The sequence below is a fragment of the Populus alba genome, chromosome 15, assembly GCF_005239225.2.
Source record: "Populus alba chromosome 15, ASM523922v2, whole genome shotgun sequence".
NCBI lineage: Eukaryota > Viridiplantae > Streptophyta > Magnoliopsida > Malpighiales > Salicaceae > Populus > Populus alba.
The window spans coordinates 15,724,247-15,741,907 of NC_133298.1; the positions used below are offsets into that span (position 1 = coordinate 15,724,247).

At 34.4% G+C, this 17,661-nt stretch overlaps 3 protein-coding genes across 11 annotated transcripts; 1 reads left to right on the top strand and 2 right to left on the bottom strand.

The window, feature by feature from the left end:
• Window positions 1-1,503: 1,503 nt before the first annotated feature.
• Window positions 1,504-6,777, top strand: LOC118057648 (probable inactive leucine-rich repeat receptor-like protein kinase At3g03770). Of its 8 annotated transcripts, none has more exons than XM_073404929.1 (9): window positions 1,504-1,653; window positions 1,992-2,371; window positions 2,560-3,961; window positions 4,115-4,248; window positions 4,841-5,081; window positions 5,370-5,581; window positions 5,678-5,703; window positions 5,881-5,992; window positions 6,185-6,777. In XM_073404929.1, exons 3-9 carry the CDS (start codon window positions 2,608-2,610, stop codon window positions 6,395-6,397), a joined length of 2,292 nt encoding a protein of 763 aa, XP_073261030.1. In that variant the 5' UTR covers window positions 1,504-1,653; window positions 1,992-2,371; window positions 2,560-2,607; the 3' UTR covers window positions 6,398-6,777. The 8 variants fall into 8 exon arrangements, 7 of the variants coding, with proteins under 7 accessions (XP_073261030.1, XP_073261029.1, XP_034926185.1 ...); XM_073404928.1 differs by having other exon boundaries at window positions 1,533-1,653; window positions 1,897-2,371; XM_035070294.2 differs by having other exon boundaries at window positions 1,533-1,653; window positions 2,311-2,371.
• Window positions 6,387-9,378, bottom strand: LOC118057649 (probable adenylate kinase 7, mitochondrial). Of its 2 annotated transcripts, XR_012168070.1 has the most exons (6): window positions 8,909-9,378; window positions 8,426-8,566; window positions 7,954-8,035; window positions 7,827-7,861; window positions 6,800-7,107; window positions 6,387-6,491 (listed from the first exon to the last, which is right to left on the bottom strand). XR_012168070.1 is itself a non-coding variant. In XM_035070297.2 (5 exons), the coding sequence occupies exons 1-5, from the start codon at window positions 9,263-9,265 to the stop codon at window positions 6,940-6,942; spliced, it is 783 nt and encodes a 260-aa protein (XP_034926188.1). In that variant the 5' UTR covers window positions 9,266-9,378; the 3' UTR covers window positions 6,740-6,939. The 2 variants fall into 2 exon arrangements, 1 of the variants encoding a protein (XP_034926188.1); XM_035070297.2 differs by lacking the exon at window positions 6,387-6,491 and having other exon boundaries at window positions 6,740-7,107.
• A 662-nt stretch (window positions 9,379-10,040) lies between these two features.
• Window positions 10,041-14,088, bottom strand: LOC118057583 (protein ROOT INITIATION DEFECTIVE 3). Its single transcript, XM_035070213.2, has 8 exons — window positions 13,631-14,088; window positions 12,809-12,922; window positions 12,376-12,509; window positions 12,119-12,263; window positions 11,821-12,023; window positions 11,291-11,412; window positions 10,803-11,035; window positions 10,041-10,554 (listed from the first exon to the last, which is right to left on the bottom strand). Exons 1-8 carry the CDS (start codon window positions 13,949-13,951, stop codon window positions 10,303-10,305), a joined length of 1,524 nt encoding a protein of 507 aa, XP_034926104.1. The 5' UTR covers window positions 13,952-14,088; the 3' UTR covers window positions 10,041-10,302.
• Window positions 14,089-17,661: the final 3,573 nt, after the last annotated feature.

The following is a 17,661-nucleotide window of genomic DNA, read 5'->3' on the forward strand; positions in this document are numbered from 1 at the left end:
AGTTTTTTTATTAATATTTTTATATTTTTTTTATATATTGGTGTTAAAAATAATTTTTTTTAAAAAATATATTATTATTTTAATGTATTTTCAAATAAAAAAACACTTAAAAGCTTAAAAATATGGAGGATGATAATAGAGATTAAATTAAATTAATTATTCCTAGTAAACTTTGAAGTTAAAATGTAATTTTTTTAATTCAATTGTTTTAAAAATTATTGAAAAAAACTTAATTTCAATACAAACTAATTTAAATATAACCTTTTGCGTGGAAAGAAAAGAAAAATTCTTTCACATTTTCTTATAAAATCCTATTAAAATGCGATCATTAATCTGAATTTTAAATTAATCATTTATTTTTATATAGATTACATTGATGATTTTTTTTTTTTAGATATTTTTTTAATATGAAAATTCCTTTTATACCGATGGTCCTTTGTTAAGCATTAACTCATATATTCCATCGTCATCCAGTACTCTATGCATCTGAGTTCTCATTTATTACATCATAAATGCTCCTCTGCCTTGTTAAGCTAACTCTTCTGGTGGCGGTGGTCAAATAAGCTCTTAGACCCATTTATTTTTTATTTTATTTTGAAAGTATTTTTTTTAAAAAAAATTTAAATAATTTTTAATGTATTAATTTTTAAAAAATAAAAATATATATTATTTTAATATATTCACAAATAAAATAATTACTCCTGTAACTACCTATGGGGTTCCTGGCAGAGTGGTTAGGCACACTCTCGTCGCTTATGAGATCTGGGGTTCGACCCCTCTTTTTATCTGCAATCGGCCGTTTGGGGAGCACTTGCTATCCAGTGTGAAAGGGTATTAATCTGGGCCAGCGCTCAGGATATCCTTGATTATAAAAAAAAAAAAAAAACTCCTTTTTTAAACTATAATGAAGGGTACGGATGGGGTGGGACTGTAGGAGGAAAAGTCTTCAGTCCACTCCTCGCTCCTCTCTCCTCTCATGGCATGGCCTACTGATTTTATAAATGTGGGGCATTCTTGTCTTTTCAATCTCAATTTTAGTTTTCAAGCCATCTTTATGTAAAGATCGAATCTTTTCTTAAAGTAAGGAGTCATATCCAAATCATGTTGAACGATATGATGATTTGTTTTTAATTATCCTTTCAGTATTTCTAATGATAAATTAATGCAAGGTTAGCTGTAATAGCATGTTTTTTTGCGATTGCGGCGGATATTTTTTAAAGTATGATTTTATTTAAAAATATATTTAAATATTATGATAAAGTATTTTCTTTTGTTGACAAATTGGTGAAAATAAAGGTCTAAATAAACAATAAATCTAGCCATAGTCTAAATAAAGGTCTAACCATTGAAGCATTACTGCTATATATTATCAATGCATGGATGTTGGAGAATTGAATAGGGAAATCATTCAAGGCTACTTGCTGCCATGGACATGGATAATACAAAGAAAATCTGTCTTTAATTCAAAGCAGACTTGGATTCTAGAATCTCTTAACTGACACTTCATCTTTTCATATCTGCAAAAAGACAGGTTTTTTTTTTTTTTTTTTTTTCTTATCCTCAACCTTAAGCCTGCCAATCAGAGGAAAGTTTCAGTGAGAAGATGCTGACTCTGCACCAGTGCAGCCATCCAGCTAGCCTGTCTCTCTTATGGTAAGTAGCAATCACTAGTTCCAAGGCCATGCAAGGTTATTTTCTTTAAGCCCACCTTGCCAACTTGTGTATATTGGCAATGAAAGCAACATTTTTTAATTTTTTTCCCTTAAGATTCTGTCGGTGTTTATATTTTTCTTATAAAAACCAGATGTCTAAGTACAAGGACAGGCGAGACACTTGGATTGGCAAGTATAATAGAAAATTCCTTCACTAAGATGGTGTTTTTTTATTTATTTTCAGCAAAAGCATTTTCACTGCTAGCTGTGTCCAGTGCTAGAGGAAGTGTTTCGACTTCCAACTGTGCCATTACTAAAATCTCTTCCCATTAATGTTAGAAAAAAGCTCACAATCTTCGAGGAAGACACCATGTGGAAGCAGTAACTGCATCTACTCCAGGCCCCCTCCCCACCACACCAAATCCTAAGCTTCTCAACAAAAATGCAAAATATTCACTGCACTATCGTTCACTAGCTGGTGTTTCATCGGGAAGGAAAAACTTTCATAGCAAACTTTTCCAGTTGCTTGTTCGATAGCATTTTTAAGTCCTATATTGCTTCTTCTGAAGGGTCAAGCAAGAATCTTTTTAACCTCTCTTTCTGCTTATCTCCAAAGATCAGTTTATTGTTTGACTGTGTTTTCTTTGTTTCTGCGTAGTGGGTGGTTTTGAGCCTGTTCCAAAGCTCAGCATTTACAGATTCCTTTTTATGGATTTGAGGTAAATTCTTGAGTCATTGTAACTGTGTCAAGTGTAGTTTTTAACAAAACCATTCAAAAATCCAAGAGTTCACGCGGAAGTTATTCCAACTTATTTTGATCCTTCACAGGTTACTGTCTGCTTCAACTCTGTTTTAATTCACTAGCAAGTTCTCTTGGTGATCAGTATCTTTTATTTGTTGCTTTCAGATGCTTGAAAGCTCCATAAAGTGTGTGGAGTGATAAGAGAGTTCTTCCATGGGGCACTGTAGTTTGTTTCTTCTGTCATGTCTTCTGTGGAGTTTTCTCATTACTGGTACTCATCAACTACAATCCTCACAAACACAAGTCCTTCTTCAGATAAGGAAGCATTTAGAGTATCCAAGTCAACTAGAAATTTGGAATAATCATGGAATGGATTTATGCTATTTATCTCCATCCACACAAGTCAATATGAAATGCCAGAACAATGTTGTCACTGAGCTTAGAATTGTGGGAGACAAGCCAGCCAAGGTCAAAAACTTCGTGGGATTTGCAATTCCAAATCAAACCTTATCAGGGAGCTTCTCTATGGATTCTTTTGTGACCACTCTTTCAAGGCTAACCAGCTTGAGAGTTCTTAGTCTTGTGTCTTTAGGCATTTGGGGTCCCCTTCCAGACAAAATTCATAGGTTGTCTTCACTTGAATATTTGGATTTGAGTTCAAATAATCTCTTCGGTTCCATCCCCCCCAAGATTTCTACAATGGTGAAACTTCAAACTCTTAACCTGGATGACAATTTCTTCAATGGTACAGTCCCGAATTGGTTCGATTCATTGTCTAATCTGACAATTCTAAGCATAAGGAACAACCAGTTGAAAGGTGCATTTCCATCTTCAATCCAGAGAGTAACCACACTTGTTGATCTTATTCTTTCTGGCAATGATTTGTCCGGGAAGTTGCCGAATCTTGACAGGTTAAGTAAACTGAATGTGCTAGATTTGAGTGGAAACAGTTTAGATTCTGATCTACCTTCAATGCCTAAAGGGTTGGTCATGGCTTTCCTTAGCAACAACTCCTTGTCTGGTGAGGTTCCAGGGCAATATAGCCAGCTGAGTCAGCTTCAGCATTTCGATATGTCATTCAATGAACTAAGTGGAAAACTCCCTGCTTCCCTTCTCTCATTGCCCAACATCAGCTACTTGAATTTGGCATCAAATATGTTGAGTGGTTCACTTCCAGTTCATCTAAACTGTGGCAGCAAACTCCAGCTTGTTGATATATCTAATAACAGATTAACTGGTGGATTGCCTTATTGTTTGAGTACTGAATCAGGAAATAGAGTGGTAAAGTTTGGTGGAAATTGCTTATCTGTTGATTTACATCATCAGCATGCAGAATCATCTTGTATAGATGTTCCTGTAAAAAGGAAACCATCTGGAGAGAAAAAAATAGTATTATTAGTTGGTGTGATTGCTGGTATATTTGTCATTATAGTTCTCCTGGCTTTCGGTCTTCTCATGGTGTGCAAAAGATATTGCCATCTAGGGATATCAGAGCAGCATTTGTTGCACAAAGCAGCACAAGAGAAATCAGTGACAGGATTCTCCTCTGAGATCCTCTCTAATGCAAGTAGGTCATCCTCTAAGAAAAACTCCGAGCAGACATTGCAGAAATTTGGCTTTATTTGCAGAATTTAGTCTAAAAAGCTCTTCTGAGTTTGTCGATTGAATTCTAAAATATATTGCTTAAAGTTGATAGTTTTCATTTTTACTTTGTCTTCAGGCTTTATTTCTGAGGCTGCAAATTTGGGTATACAAGGTCGCCCAGCTTGCCGATCATTCACAATAGAAGAGTTAAAGGAAGCAACAAACAACTTTAATAACTCTGCCATTTTGGGCGATGGTTCACATGGAAAGGTATAGTGTCTAAAACTTCCAAATTACTGATTTTTTAATGAATGTTTTCAGTAAAAGTCTCAATGGTGATTCCCCTAGATCTTATAAAGCTGTTGATCACTATTTTGTAGCCTTAATGGTGTGGCATATCATAGGCTTTAGTAGGATTAATCAAGGAGGTGTAGGGAAAATGAAGTAGAGAAATTAATAGCTACCTTTCATGCTCTGATTTTAGTCAATGTGCCCAACTGAGTTCATTAGTCCCATGCAAGGCATGCTCTAAGTGAGGAGCTGTAACTTCTAATAATTCACACAGATTAAGTATTTTCTCATTCCACAGACCTCATTTCAGTCGCTAGTTGCTAGTTTCCAAGTATTGGTTTTGACACACATGCAGCTGCTAATGCCATGCATGCTATTTGTGGTGCTGGAGCTGTGAAATTAAAGTGAAAAACTCAAAAAGAAGATCTGCCCATACCCTATATAAATGTATACATCATGCATATTTAAGTGTATTTTCTTATGGAAGCAATCAAGATCGTGTTAATCACCCAAACTTTTATTAACACCATTCCTGATCATTTTTAACCATCCCTTTCCTTCGTTTTCCCAGCTTTACAGAGGAACATTAGAGAATGGAACCCAGGTTGCTATAAGGTGCATACCTTCATCAAAGAAATATTCGATGCGAAATCTTAAACTCAGGCTGGACTTGCTTGCAAGGCTTCGCCACCCGCATCTGGTTTGCCTTTTGGGACACTGCATTGATGGTGGGGAACAAGATTACACAGTGAACAAAGTCTTCCTCGTATACGAATATGTTTCTAACGGCAACTTCAGAGCTTATCTCTCTGGTAATTTTTGGGCAAATTCTTAAAGAAACCTTGTTATAAGTGATTGAAACTTGTAAGCGATTCTGAAGCATGATATCCATACACAACATGCAAACATGGAAGAATCTTGACTTTCTTGGTGACCCCATTTTGACTTTTATAGCGAACCATCCTCTAAATTCACTCTTATTTATAACTTACAATCTTGTAGAGTCACTTAGAGCCGGTCTTTTCACAGTTATTTACATTTTGCGGTCAGTATAGACTTATAAATTCTAAGTGATTCTAAGCGTGGCCCTATATGTGCAGAGGACAATCCTAGAAAGGTTCTAAATTGGTCAGAGAGACTGGCGGTGCTAACTAGTATCGCAAAGGCTATTCATTTTTTGCATACTGGAGTTATTCCTGGTTCTTTTAACAATCGATTGAAGGCAAACAATATCCTGCTTGATGAGTATGGGATAGCAAAGTTGAGTGACTATGGACTTTCCATCGTCTCCGAAGCAGCTGGAAATTGCGGGGTAAGCTCCTTAATTATAAGATCAAATGGCCAGCCTTGCTATGAACTCTTGATTGAGTGGTTTATGAGTCTGTGACTTGGGTTTTATTTTCTTCAGGAAAATGGAGAAGGCCCAAAATCATGGTAAGAATTTCCTTTATCTACAATATCATCATGGCATGATCCTCAAGGATTCTGGTTCAATTTATCAAGTTTCAGAACTCATGAAGTGCATGGTTTGAACTAACTTGACCATAAGCAAACTACAAATTCATTCACCTATGCATAGATAATTACCTTCATGTAATCCTTTTTTTCCAGGCAAATGGAAAGATTAGAGGATGATGTTTGTAGCTTTGGCTTCATATTACTTGAATCACTCGTTGGCCCTTCAGTGTCTGCCAGAAGAGACAAGTTTCTACTAGATGAATTGGTAGGTGCAGAAACTCTTGAATTAAAGCAGAACATATTGGCAATGTGCATAAGCAATCACTGATAATATTGAATGAGGACTACTTATAGCTACGCCTATGTCCATTTAGCCATTTTCTTCAATATATGCTTGATGGTTTAAGGTTGATGACACCTTATCTGACATTGACATCAATATACTGCAATTTTTCAGGCATCTTGTAGCAGCCAAGAGGGGCGCCAAAAATTGTTAAACCCAATTGTTCTGGCCACATGCTCACAAGAATCTTTATCAATTGTGGTTACCATAACGAACAAATGCATTTGTTCTGAATCATGGAGCCGTCCATCATTTGAGGACATTCTTTGGAACTTGCAGTATGCAGTTCAGGTCCAGGGAACAGCAGATGGTGAACACCATCGATGAGTTGTATATCAGCTGCTCCAAGAGATTGCCTCCCATCTTTCGTATCCTCGCAGCATGAGTTGCACAGCACAAATTTGAAGCTGTTTACCTCAATCTGAGAATCCAAATAGCAATATGTATCATCACTTTTTCCCACTTTCAAGAATTGTACCATATCAGTCTGTGTCCATTGTAAAGACTAACCAAAGATCAATTAGCAAGGAAGAAATTTACACAACTCATTTTTGCTAATTTAATATTGTTGGAAAAAGGTGCAACAAATGTCAACGTTTCGAGAGATTTCATGTTATTACTCAAGATTTCATGTATCTGTTATTCTACAAGAACATTGATCTTCTCATATTTAGCAGTGAAAGACTATATATTGCAGACTTGAATCATCACACCTTCTTCAGTTCTTACAATTAGTAAGCAAGACAATACATGGAAACTTGCATTTCCCATCTCATTCGCTATAGAAATTTCCTCCTCGTGTCGCTATTCACATTACTTGTATTTACAGTAAAGTTGACATCTCAATCTAATATAGGGTGATAAGAATTTCAGAGCATGCTAGATGATGTGGTCGGTTTCTTTGAAGAGCACGCAGCATTTATGTGTTGTAGATGCAACGCAGCCAACAGCCCCTGCCAATTCTCTGCTGGTGCACTGCCTACTTGAAAGTCAAGAAGCCTATTTTGTTTCTGGTAATAATCTTCTAGTGGCTTGCTCTGAGGAGACAACAAAAATTTTAATGATAAAAAATCCAAAGGCAAACTGTACTGATCCTATCAGTAAGATACGTATGATACAATTTTTAGCACAATCAAGTATCATCTAAATTGTTAGTGCAATAGATCAAGTACCAAGAACCCTGCTTTAAAGGAAACTACATATTCACAAAAGAAAGGGTTTTGAGTAAAAAAAACTGGACATATGAAAAATATCCAGCAAAACATAAAGGGAAACTAAATCCGCTTTTAGCCCTTTTTTTCCATGTGTTTGTGTGCAGGTTGGCAGTTGTCCAAAAGTAATCCACTCAAAAGGACTATTACATAAAGGAAAAAAAAAAAAAAAAAACTGGACATATGAAAAATCTCCAGCAAATCATAAAGGGAAACTAAATCCTCTTTTAGCCTTTTTTTCTTTCCATGTGTTTGCATGCGGGTTGGCAGTTGTCCAAAAATAATCCACACAAAAGGAATATTACATAAAGGAAACTACATATTCACAAAAGAAAGGGTTTTGGGTAAAAAAAGAAAAAAACTGGACATATGACAAATCTCCAGCAAAACATAAAAGGAAACTAAATCCTCTTTTAGCCTTTATTTTTCCATGTCTTTGTGTGCAGGTTGGCAGTTGTCCAAAAATAATCCACACAAAAGGAATACCATGCAATAGGAATCAATCAACAAAATGACAAAGAAGAAGATAAAAGCACAACGGTTACCTGTTCAGCATAGACACTCTCTTTCCAGACACCTTCTGCGATGACAGTGGAAGAGTGTTATAATTTATATGAGGTAATATTTAGACCACAGGAATTGCTCACTTCGCAAGTTTGGAAAAGAAACTACCTTGTTGGTGTTTCACCAAGTAATCATCAGTGCACCTAAAATTCACGACCAAGTCAATCTCCACAAGTTGATCAAGAATCTCCTTCACAGATTCAAAAGAAAATGAAAATAGATCAGATAAATCAGTATCAGGTAGTGTTGACCCTAGCAGATCTATACTTCATAAGCAGCTATCCACCTAAAAACAAATCCCAGAAAGTGCAAAAGACTATAATACTAACCTCAACAACATAAACTATACGTCCTCTATCCCAAAGAAAAACTCCAAGAAAAAGGTACTTCTTAGCATGGAAATGACAACAATGTCATGTGAATTATCTTTTATTACAAGAACAGGGTCGGCATGTAATGTAGTCATGAGGGGGCTCCACCTCACCCTCTACCCCAAAATTTTCAAATATCCAATATTGATAATTTTCATATTGACCCCTCTAAAAATTGAAGAATCCAGTTTTTGACAATGAAGACTTACAGCTTGTAACCGTGAACGAGGAATTCCATCCAGAATAAAACCAGTTTCACCTTTGTAATACCCATCTTCCAACCTCTTTGATAACAGGCCAAAAATTATATCCTCTGGAACAAGCATCCTACGATTCACAGCATTTGCAATCTACAATCAACAAGCAACCACAGATGAGAGCTTACCACTGTCAAATCTCCATTAAAATAAAAATATCCTTTTTATAATACCACTTAATATAATCGGCAAACTTCAGGGCCACAATTATCTACCGATTTCCTTTATGGTTTCAATACTAACGATAAGCAGTTTCACAGTTTAATCCACAAATCATTCTCAATGTAAATCAAATTAGACACAATTTGTCAATTTTCTGTTAATTTCTCCCCTTCACTTCCTTTTTGTAAAAGCTTTGCAATGATGAATTCACTAATAAATAATCCAAGTAAATAGATAAGCTAAGGCATTTATTTAATTAATTAATTCCGAGACCTGTTTATACAGAGAAGAGCGAGGGTTAAGTTCTTGGCGAGCGAGACTAGCCATGGAAATGCAAGGTACTTCCAGAAGCTTCGAGAGAGTCTCAGCATACACGCGCTTCTTCGCGCGTGGGCTTCCTATAAACGCCCACTGCACTCCTCTTCCTGGAACAGAATTTTCTGTGTCATCCATGGCGCCAAGCGGGTTGCGTCGGGGCGGCTCGTTGTAGTAGTAGTAGTCGGGGTCCAGCTGCGCCTCAGCTGCTGCACTTGCAGTGCTGAAGAACCTGCTCAGAGTGATGTTAAACAAACGGTAAACAGCCGGTACAGCCGCTTTTGCGATGGAGGAATGGCGGCTCAGCGCGATCATGGCGGAGGAATTATGTCTTTCGAGGGAGAGAAGAGTGGAACGGCGGAGGCCTGAGACTCAGTAAGAGAGATATGGCAGTGGGTTTTATCAGACTGAAGATTGTTGCATCAATGACACCCGTTTTGCCTGCCACGTCATTATGAACCCCACCCCTCGGGATATTTTCGCGTTTTTTACTTTTGATTTTTTTTAATTGTACGTAAATTTTTCCACCATTTAATTATAACTTAGTCCTTGTAGTTTTTAAAAATTAATTTAATAGTTTTATTTTTATTTTTGAATACCTTTTTTCGTGGTGAAGTTTCTTCATTTTACCCAATTATCTTTCCTTTATTCTATTTTTCAAGAAAGAATAAAAAAATAAATTATAAATAAGCATAAAAATATAAAAGTTAAATTTATAATTAAAACTAAAGGGAATAATTATACTTTACTCTTCTTTCTCTTCAATTCCTAATTTCTTAGCACCAAAAAAAAAAAAATTAAATCCAAATTATTAACCTTCTTAATCACTAATCATCCTATAATAACAACATATTTCAAGCTTCTATTTGGTATTGTGTTTCAAAGCTGGACAAAATTAAATTTTTTTTAATTTAAAATTTAATTTTTTATATTTTTTATTATTTTAAAATGTTGATATTAAAAATAATAATTTTAAAAAATATATTATTTTAATATATTTTTAAATAAAAAATACTTTTAAAACCAGCATCTAGCTATTTTCAGGCTTTTACCAGAAACACAACCACAGTGAGTGGCATGGTTATAAGAAGAATGCTGCACTGCTGCTTAGCAAATACACAACAGGCATGAGAGTTTCCTTACTTTTCTACTGAGCAAATCTAAGCACTTAAGAATTGGTGATTCGAGTTTTTCTATAGCATGAGCTCTGGCAAATCATTAGAATAAGAAAGCCCTTCATCTCTCTTCTTTTTACGTTTTTCCTCCTTTCCTGTTTGCACCCTAACAAAGACATAATACAATGCCAGATTCATATCTTTTCCTGGTAATTCCTGCTTTGAAATCATGGAAGATTAACTAGGGGGTTGTGATATCTTCTCTTGTTGTTGTGGTGGTGGACTTTCGATCTTCAGCTTCTTACTCTTTCCTGTAGTGGGTGAATCATTTTCAGTAGCGAATAACAATCGAGTCTGCATCAAGTCGAGCAGACGAGATTGCAAATGGCTGTTCATTTCCATGACATGATTCGTCATCCTTCTAGCCCATGTACGATGGTCCATGCTTGTTTCTACCTTCATTTGCATGGCTGCAGGTGTCTGTTCTTGCTGCTTACATTCCAAAGCAGAGAAATAAGAACGCATCTTATGCTACTTGTAGTTGTACATATTGAAGAACATGAAAGAAATAACAAAGCAAAATCTATTTCACCACTCTTTATATTGTATAAGATAGCAGATATTTGTGTGTTTTTGCAATTAGCATAGTGTATGTTCTCTGCATGTCAATGCATCTTCTTTCATTATATATGCATGCAACCAGCAGCATGAACATACTAGACAGGAGAAAAAGAGACCTCCATCTCAAATATTTGCTGATCCAGTGAATTGGTTCTTCTGAGATCCACAGGAGCCTGATGATCCTTGGGGGAAGAACATGTGTGAAGGAGAGTGAGAATCCCATTAGATGAGTTGGCTGGCTGAGGACACTTTCTGAGCACTGAAGCGCGGAACTGATTGGAAACTCTTCGATGGTTTGATGCAGAATGCAGCAAAGACCGTGGAATCACTACAAGATTGGTTACTGCCCCTGCTTACAGATGAAAACAATTGATATTGTTGCTTGAGAAAGCACAGAATCACTCAAATTTCAAAACAGGAAAACTTTGTAGTCAAACTTTGAAAAAAAAACAAGAAACTTCCAATCCACAACACTTAATGAGTGCCGTATGAAACGCTTTTCATTCGTTTTCAGATCCTCCACTTAATTGGTACCAGAACAGAACAGTAACATAAAAAAACAATGAGTTCTTGAGATTGAGAAAGCAAAGAGGGTCATGTTTACCTTTTTGATGGTTAAATCTTCGTATGATCACCTGGCTAACGACATCCCAGAGACAGACAGTGCAATCCTCAGAAGCAGATATCAGACCCCCCGAGCTGAAGGTCAAAGCCATTATAGATCCACTGCATTGAGGGCAGGAACTTCTTAGAATCATTCAATATAACTATCAGATGCTATTGGGGCAAGATATGAGAAGAATCATGCTAAAAAAACCTAAATAATTGTTGGTATACATGAAATATCTATCCACCAACTCATATGAAGATAACTTGGGTGAGTCAGTCATTGTCACAAATCTCAGATAATTTTTTTATGCGTAATCAGTCTGACAGTTCAACTGCACATTTAAGAAACTTGAAGCAATTGGAATTTTCAGTTAGTTCTAAAACCTGATTTGCTAACTAGAAACAGTAACTTTACATGTTAGACTTTCAGATTTTCCTTTGTTTTCCTCTACCATTTCTATTATATCGAGGGAGTTTATTCTTCAATAAATTTCAACAAGCTTTTATTCATCATACATACATTACTTGTGTCCTTTTAGCACAACTGGTTCATCTCCGGCAACAGCAAAAGGATCCTCCGGGAGTCCAATATCAAGCACGCTAACAAATATTCTTCCATCCATGCTTCCAGCGAACAGAAGCTGCTCTGCTGGATCAGTGACGATTGCAGTTATCCCTAGTGGATAATCCTGAGTTTGTATAAGCCTACCCGAGCACACGTCCCAAGCCTAGAAAAGTCGAAATTATATCCTGTCCTGAGCATAAGAAATTTCAACGCTAAATTTATATGAATTGTAAATGAAGCCAATACATGACTAGGAACCTTGCATGTAGCGTCAAGAGAACTTGATATAAAAGTTGAGTTTGCAATGCCCGATGTTGTCAACAGACCGGTGACGGATGATGTATGCTCCGACGAGTAGTGCAACAATGAACATGAGCTTCCAAAATCTTCTGTATCTAGCAAGCTTCCATCAATTTGATAATCAGTATGATGCATAAACCATTCATATGATTTGGCCTTTAAACTTCTTTTCTACAAGTGATAAAAGGAGTTGGCAGTAGAGATTCAATCTTTACCTAACCATGGACCACACACAGACCACACCATCTTCTGAACCAGAAATAAGAAGAGAGTCATCATTAGAGAAAATCAAGCATTTCAAGCACCTGGAATGCGCACGCCAGGTTTTCAGTAATCTTCCACCTGCAACCTACGAGTTATAACAATCTTATTAGAATCTATTTTTCAGAATGGGGACAGTATATTATGAAGTCCAAACTCTAATTTTTACCATTAAGTTCAGCAAAATAAAAACAAGAATCAGTTATTTTTATCACAGAACATGAGAAATAATGCGGTCTAGATAAGTTTTAAAAGAACTCGTCGAAAGAAACAGAGTCTTGACTTCTTGACAGGATAGAACATATTTCGTTTATATAAGTGGGCTCTTTCCATTTTTCTTTTTCCTCCACTTATTCAAAATAACAAGCAAGCGCTTAGCAAACAAACCTCCCAGAGGTAAACATTTCCAGATGGAGAACCACCTGCAAGAAACAGGCCGTCCTTGGTGCAACCAAGTGGTCCGATGGCTTCAAGTGGGTAGCTTCGAAGAGGTTGTTGAGGCTGAAACATCAGAACATAAAATGAACAAGATTTTTATAGCAATTCAGAATCTTGGCTTGATTTCGTCTACTTTTCCCCATTTTCTAATACGTTTGTGGCAGATCAGCAAAAAAAAAAAAAAAAAGTCACTTCCATCATATTAGTATCTTACCGATTCCAACCAGAAACTTATTACATCTAATAGCTAAGAAAAGCAAATGTGATTGAAGTATGCAGAACACTTTTTATATGATCTGCTTTATGCAAAAAATTCTATTCTGTGTCTGGGAAGGGAAATTGAGGAAATTATAACAGAACTGAAAAACTATTTGGAAAATCTGAGTTCATCTGTAGACATCAATTATATAAACAAATTTATAGTAATGCAGAATCATAATTCAAAATTTTCAAAAACCAATTCAGGTCTTCAACTACGCTGCTTAATACTTCTGGTGGGCTGTCGCTGCTAAATATAAAAAAAGAACCTCCATGATCCTCGAAAAACAAAAACAGACATTATAGTAGCTAAAAAGGAGAAGCAGCCTACTTGATTCAATTTCTTTAATGGATCCAGGCTTTAGGTGCAATATCCACCAAACCAATGACGATCAAAAGAAAATCACAAGAAATAGCAAGAAATTATTGCGTGAAATTGATTCATCACTAGAGACTAGAGACCAATTACGACAACAGATATTTAGGACAAAAGGAGTTTTGAGGTTTTGTTACCTTGTTCAATGACCAAGTGAAGATAGCCCCGCCACCAACAGACCCATGTTTGTTAACCTGAGAAGCTACAAGAAACTGATCTCTCAGACACAACAAGCCACGAAGAGGAGAAGCACAAGTTGGTATATGCAAAATACGATCTCCTGTTTCCATATCCCACATTGCTATCCCTGTCCCCATATTCCTATCACTACACACCACCAAAACCTCATCACTTCCATTGCCCTTTCCCATCTCTCTAACACTACGCTCAAAATGGAGTATTTGCTTACACATGATATAAACATGTACAAAGCATATATGGAGAGAACATGGTGGCATCTGGAGAAGCTATGCATGCAAAGGGTTTCCTTAAGGGACGGGCAAGGGTTGATTGACGCATGGCATGCAGGGTTGTGAATGAGACAAAGGTAGTTGGGCATGGTTGCTAATATACATGAGTATAATTGGACTGAATAAGTAAGTTATGCCAAGGGGATTGCATGCAGCTGATGACTTGCGAGGTGCTGCCATTGTTGATGGCGCGGTGTTGGGTTTCAAGTGACGAGGTAGGTTTGGATGTGTATGAATGAATGAAATAAGGTAAGGGTGATCGTTTTTTGTTTGATTTGGTTTTTATTAAAAAAAAATAATTAAATTGAAATTATTATTTAAAAAAAAATTGAAACTGAACTGAAACCCGTTCGAACTGGCCGATTTTGGTTCGGTTCGGTTTTTTAGGACAAAAACCGATTTTGGTTTCGGCTCAGTTTTTTCAGTTTTGGCTTGGTTTTTTCTGGTTTTTTTCTGTTTTGGTTTTTTCAGTTTTAGGCTCATAAAACCGAACCGAACCGGTTAATTTTTTCAAAATTTTAATCGGTTTTTTTTTCACGGTTTAGTTTTTTTGGTTATTTTTTTTCTAGTTTTCTCGGTTTTTTAATTTTTTTTGCTCACCTTTAAATTCGGGTTTGCAATGTTGAAATTCCATCTTTAATTTTTAAAAAAATAAAAAATTAAAATATATGATTATTTGTTGATATTAGAAATAATAAGGTTACAATTAATTTTTATAAAAAAAATAAATTATTATAAAAAGATGCTGTCCACGTGAATGAGAAAATAAATTCTTAAATGGCTTAATAAATTCACTATAATAGCAAATGACGTCTATAACTCTAAAAAAAAACACTTGCCTTGGAGTTAGGCATGTTTTTGTATTTTCACACAATTTAAATTTAAGCTGGGGATATTTTTTTATCTATTCAATATTTTAATTATTGTAAAATAACAAAAATATCCAAAGGATAAAAGAATCAACACAAATGGGGGCAAAGGTGTCTCCATATTTTTACTTTTTTATAGACAATCAAATTACATATGCACACTTGAACCTAATAAATATAAGTAATTGGAAGTCAAGGTTATTAGGTCTTTTAGCCTAGTTTTTTTTTTTTTTTTAATTGTAGGTTTAATTGAGGGTGATAACATAAATATTTAACATTTAAATAATATTTTTAAATTTAAAAAAATTGCTGGCACATTGGGGCCACCTTGCACTTTGAACGGTGCATGTGGAGGCTCTTGGTTGTAAAAAATTAAGCTTAAATAAACAATGTTGCATTAGCCTTAAATAACATTATTATATATTTATCATGACCGGTTTTTTACTTCATTTTTTATTCTCATTTCAACCCCTAAACATCATTTTTTTTGTTTTAAAAAAATAGCTCAATCTTACAAATGAAGTGCAAATACAAAGGATAGTTAATGCTAAAATTTTACTAGTCAATTTGAGAATTAATTCTTATCATGAAAATATTGAAATACTTACAAAGAACAAATATTATATGTTCACTTACAGAAAATCGAATCATCTTGAGATGGTTTGATATTCAAATTTAGACTTTTTTAGATATTTATATATATTTGTATATTTATTTTTTTAAAATTGGAGGAATACTCTCTCGAAAGAGTATGAAGTAATCTATTATTGATGCATTCACTTTGAAAGTTGAATTTGTAGAATGCTTTGAGGTCATAATCGAGGAATTGTGACTTTATTGATTCGAAATAGTTGACAATATCACCAAGCCATTAAAAACTTATCGTGATACTTTCACAACTATTTTATTTTCTAAAAAAACAACAAGTATTTAAAGGATACAAAATATATAGAATTGAAATACTTTGTCATTAAATAAAAATCCAAAAATAAGAGGTGTCAATTTAATACAAGAGCACCAATATTATGATTGTTGATCCACTAATAAAAGGACATCATTATTGATATTATGTTATGATTTTATGATGAATATGTATTCCATACTCTAAGTTCATTTATTAAAATGTTTATGATATTTTATGTTTTTTTTTTATTTACAATACATGATAGAATTGGTATAATGATAGCGAGAATTTTTGTTGGATAAGACATTATTGCTAGACAAATTATCTACTTCTCTTACAAATCATGTTAAGTAGATAATAATATTGTAGAACATGAAAGAGACTACGTTGAATCAATACATACATTCCTTTGACTCTTATTAGTTCTCTTTTTTAATTATGATATATGATGCATGTATGTAAAGTTTTAATGTTACTACATCTGCATTATGCTAGTATTATACTGCATAACTAAAATGTGTATCATTTACTATTCACAAAAACATTACTCACCCTCTCACATTTTGCAATGGATTAGAACAGTGTAATTTTTTAAAAAAAATATTCATTTGGTACTTGAACTTTTTATTTTATACAGTAGAGCTTTTATAAGACCACACTAAAGCCCAATCACATGTTTTTTTTTTTTTCAATAAAAGAGAGTTGAATTGAAAGAAAGAGGATTAAAGCTAAGCTATATTTTTACCAGTCATCAAGATTGTATTTTGATCCATGATAATTAATTTAATTTAGGCTAACTTACGCATGATTTAATTTAAAATTCGAGTTAGACAGAGAGTTAGATTACGAGATTTCAAGATTGACTCATTAAATCATCTTTAATAACACAGTAAAAAATTCTTCACGCTCTTAATTTTTTTTTGTTACATTTTAAAATATTTATCTAACTCGCAGCAAAGCACGAACCAATAACTCGTATTTATTAAACCATGAAGAAAAACGATATCATTAAGCTAAGTGGGCTTCTTAAATGGTTTAATAAAATATTAATGCTAAAATCTTATAAACTTTAGTATACTAGACACACATTTAGATTCGATATTGCAACACATATACATAATTTAATTTTTTTTGTGAAACAGAAGTGAAGGAATAATCAATATTGTCCAAAGAAACACAAAAAAAAAAAAAAAAAAAATATATTAAATTCCAAGCTCAACAAGATTAAGCTATAGAAATTTATTGTTCTTAATTAAAAATTGACCTCGTTTTGTAGAATCTAAAGTCAATGATCGTATATTTAAAATTTTTAATTATACCCTTTAAATTTGGAAATGTCCCTAAAGATAGGGCAAAAAAAACTGTGGACATACACAAATAAAAAAAGCCAATCTTTGTGTTTTTTAGATCCCTTAAATCTCACCCTCTTTGTCTAATTGATTTACATTCCAATGCTAAAAATAATAAGATATATTTCTTTATAGGTTTAAAAAAGTTTTCAACTCCCCTCCTCCTTCTCTTGACTTTTCCCTTTTTTTGTCTTTTTTTAATTTTATTTTCTTTTATAAATTATTTATTTACAAGCATAATTTAAATCTAGTGGAATCCATACAAATTTAGATCTCCAATATATTATTGTCTTAATATTAAAAAAAAAAATCATTTTGAAATTTTTTAAAACCAACCAATAATCCTGGAGTCCTCTAAAATCCCTCATCAACGTCCTCTTGCGAACGACCCTCTTGTCTCCACCCATGGGTGGTGAATATCACATTCAGAAAGACATGACTAATTTGTTTTTTTTTATCCTTTTTCTATATAAATCTTTCAATAAATAGGAAAATAAATAAATATCACACTCATGTGAAGACTTGAGAGCATCCGTCGTCGTACGGAAGAAGAGAGATTGGAAAACTAGAGAACCC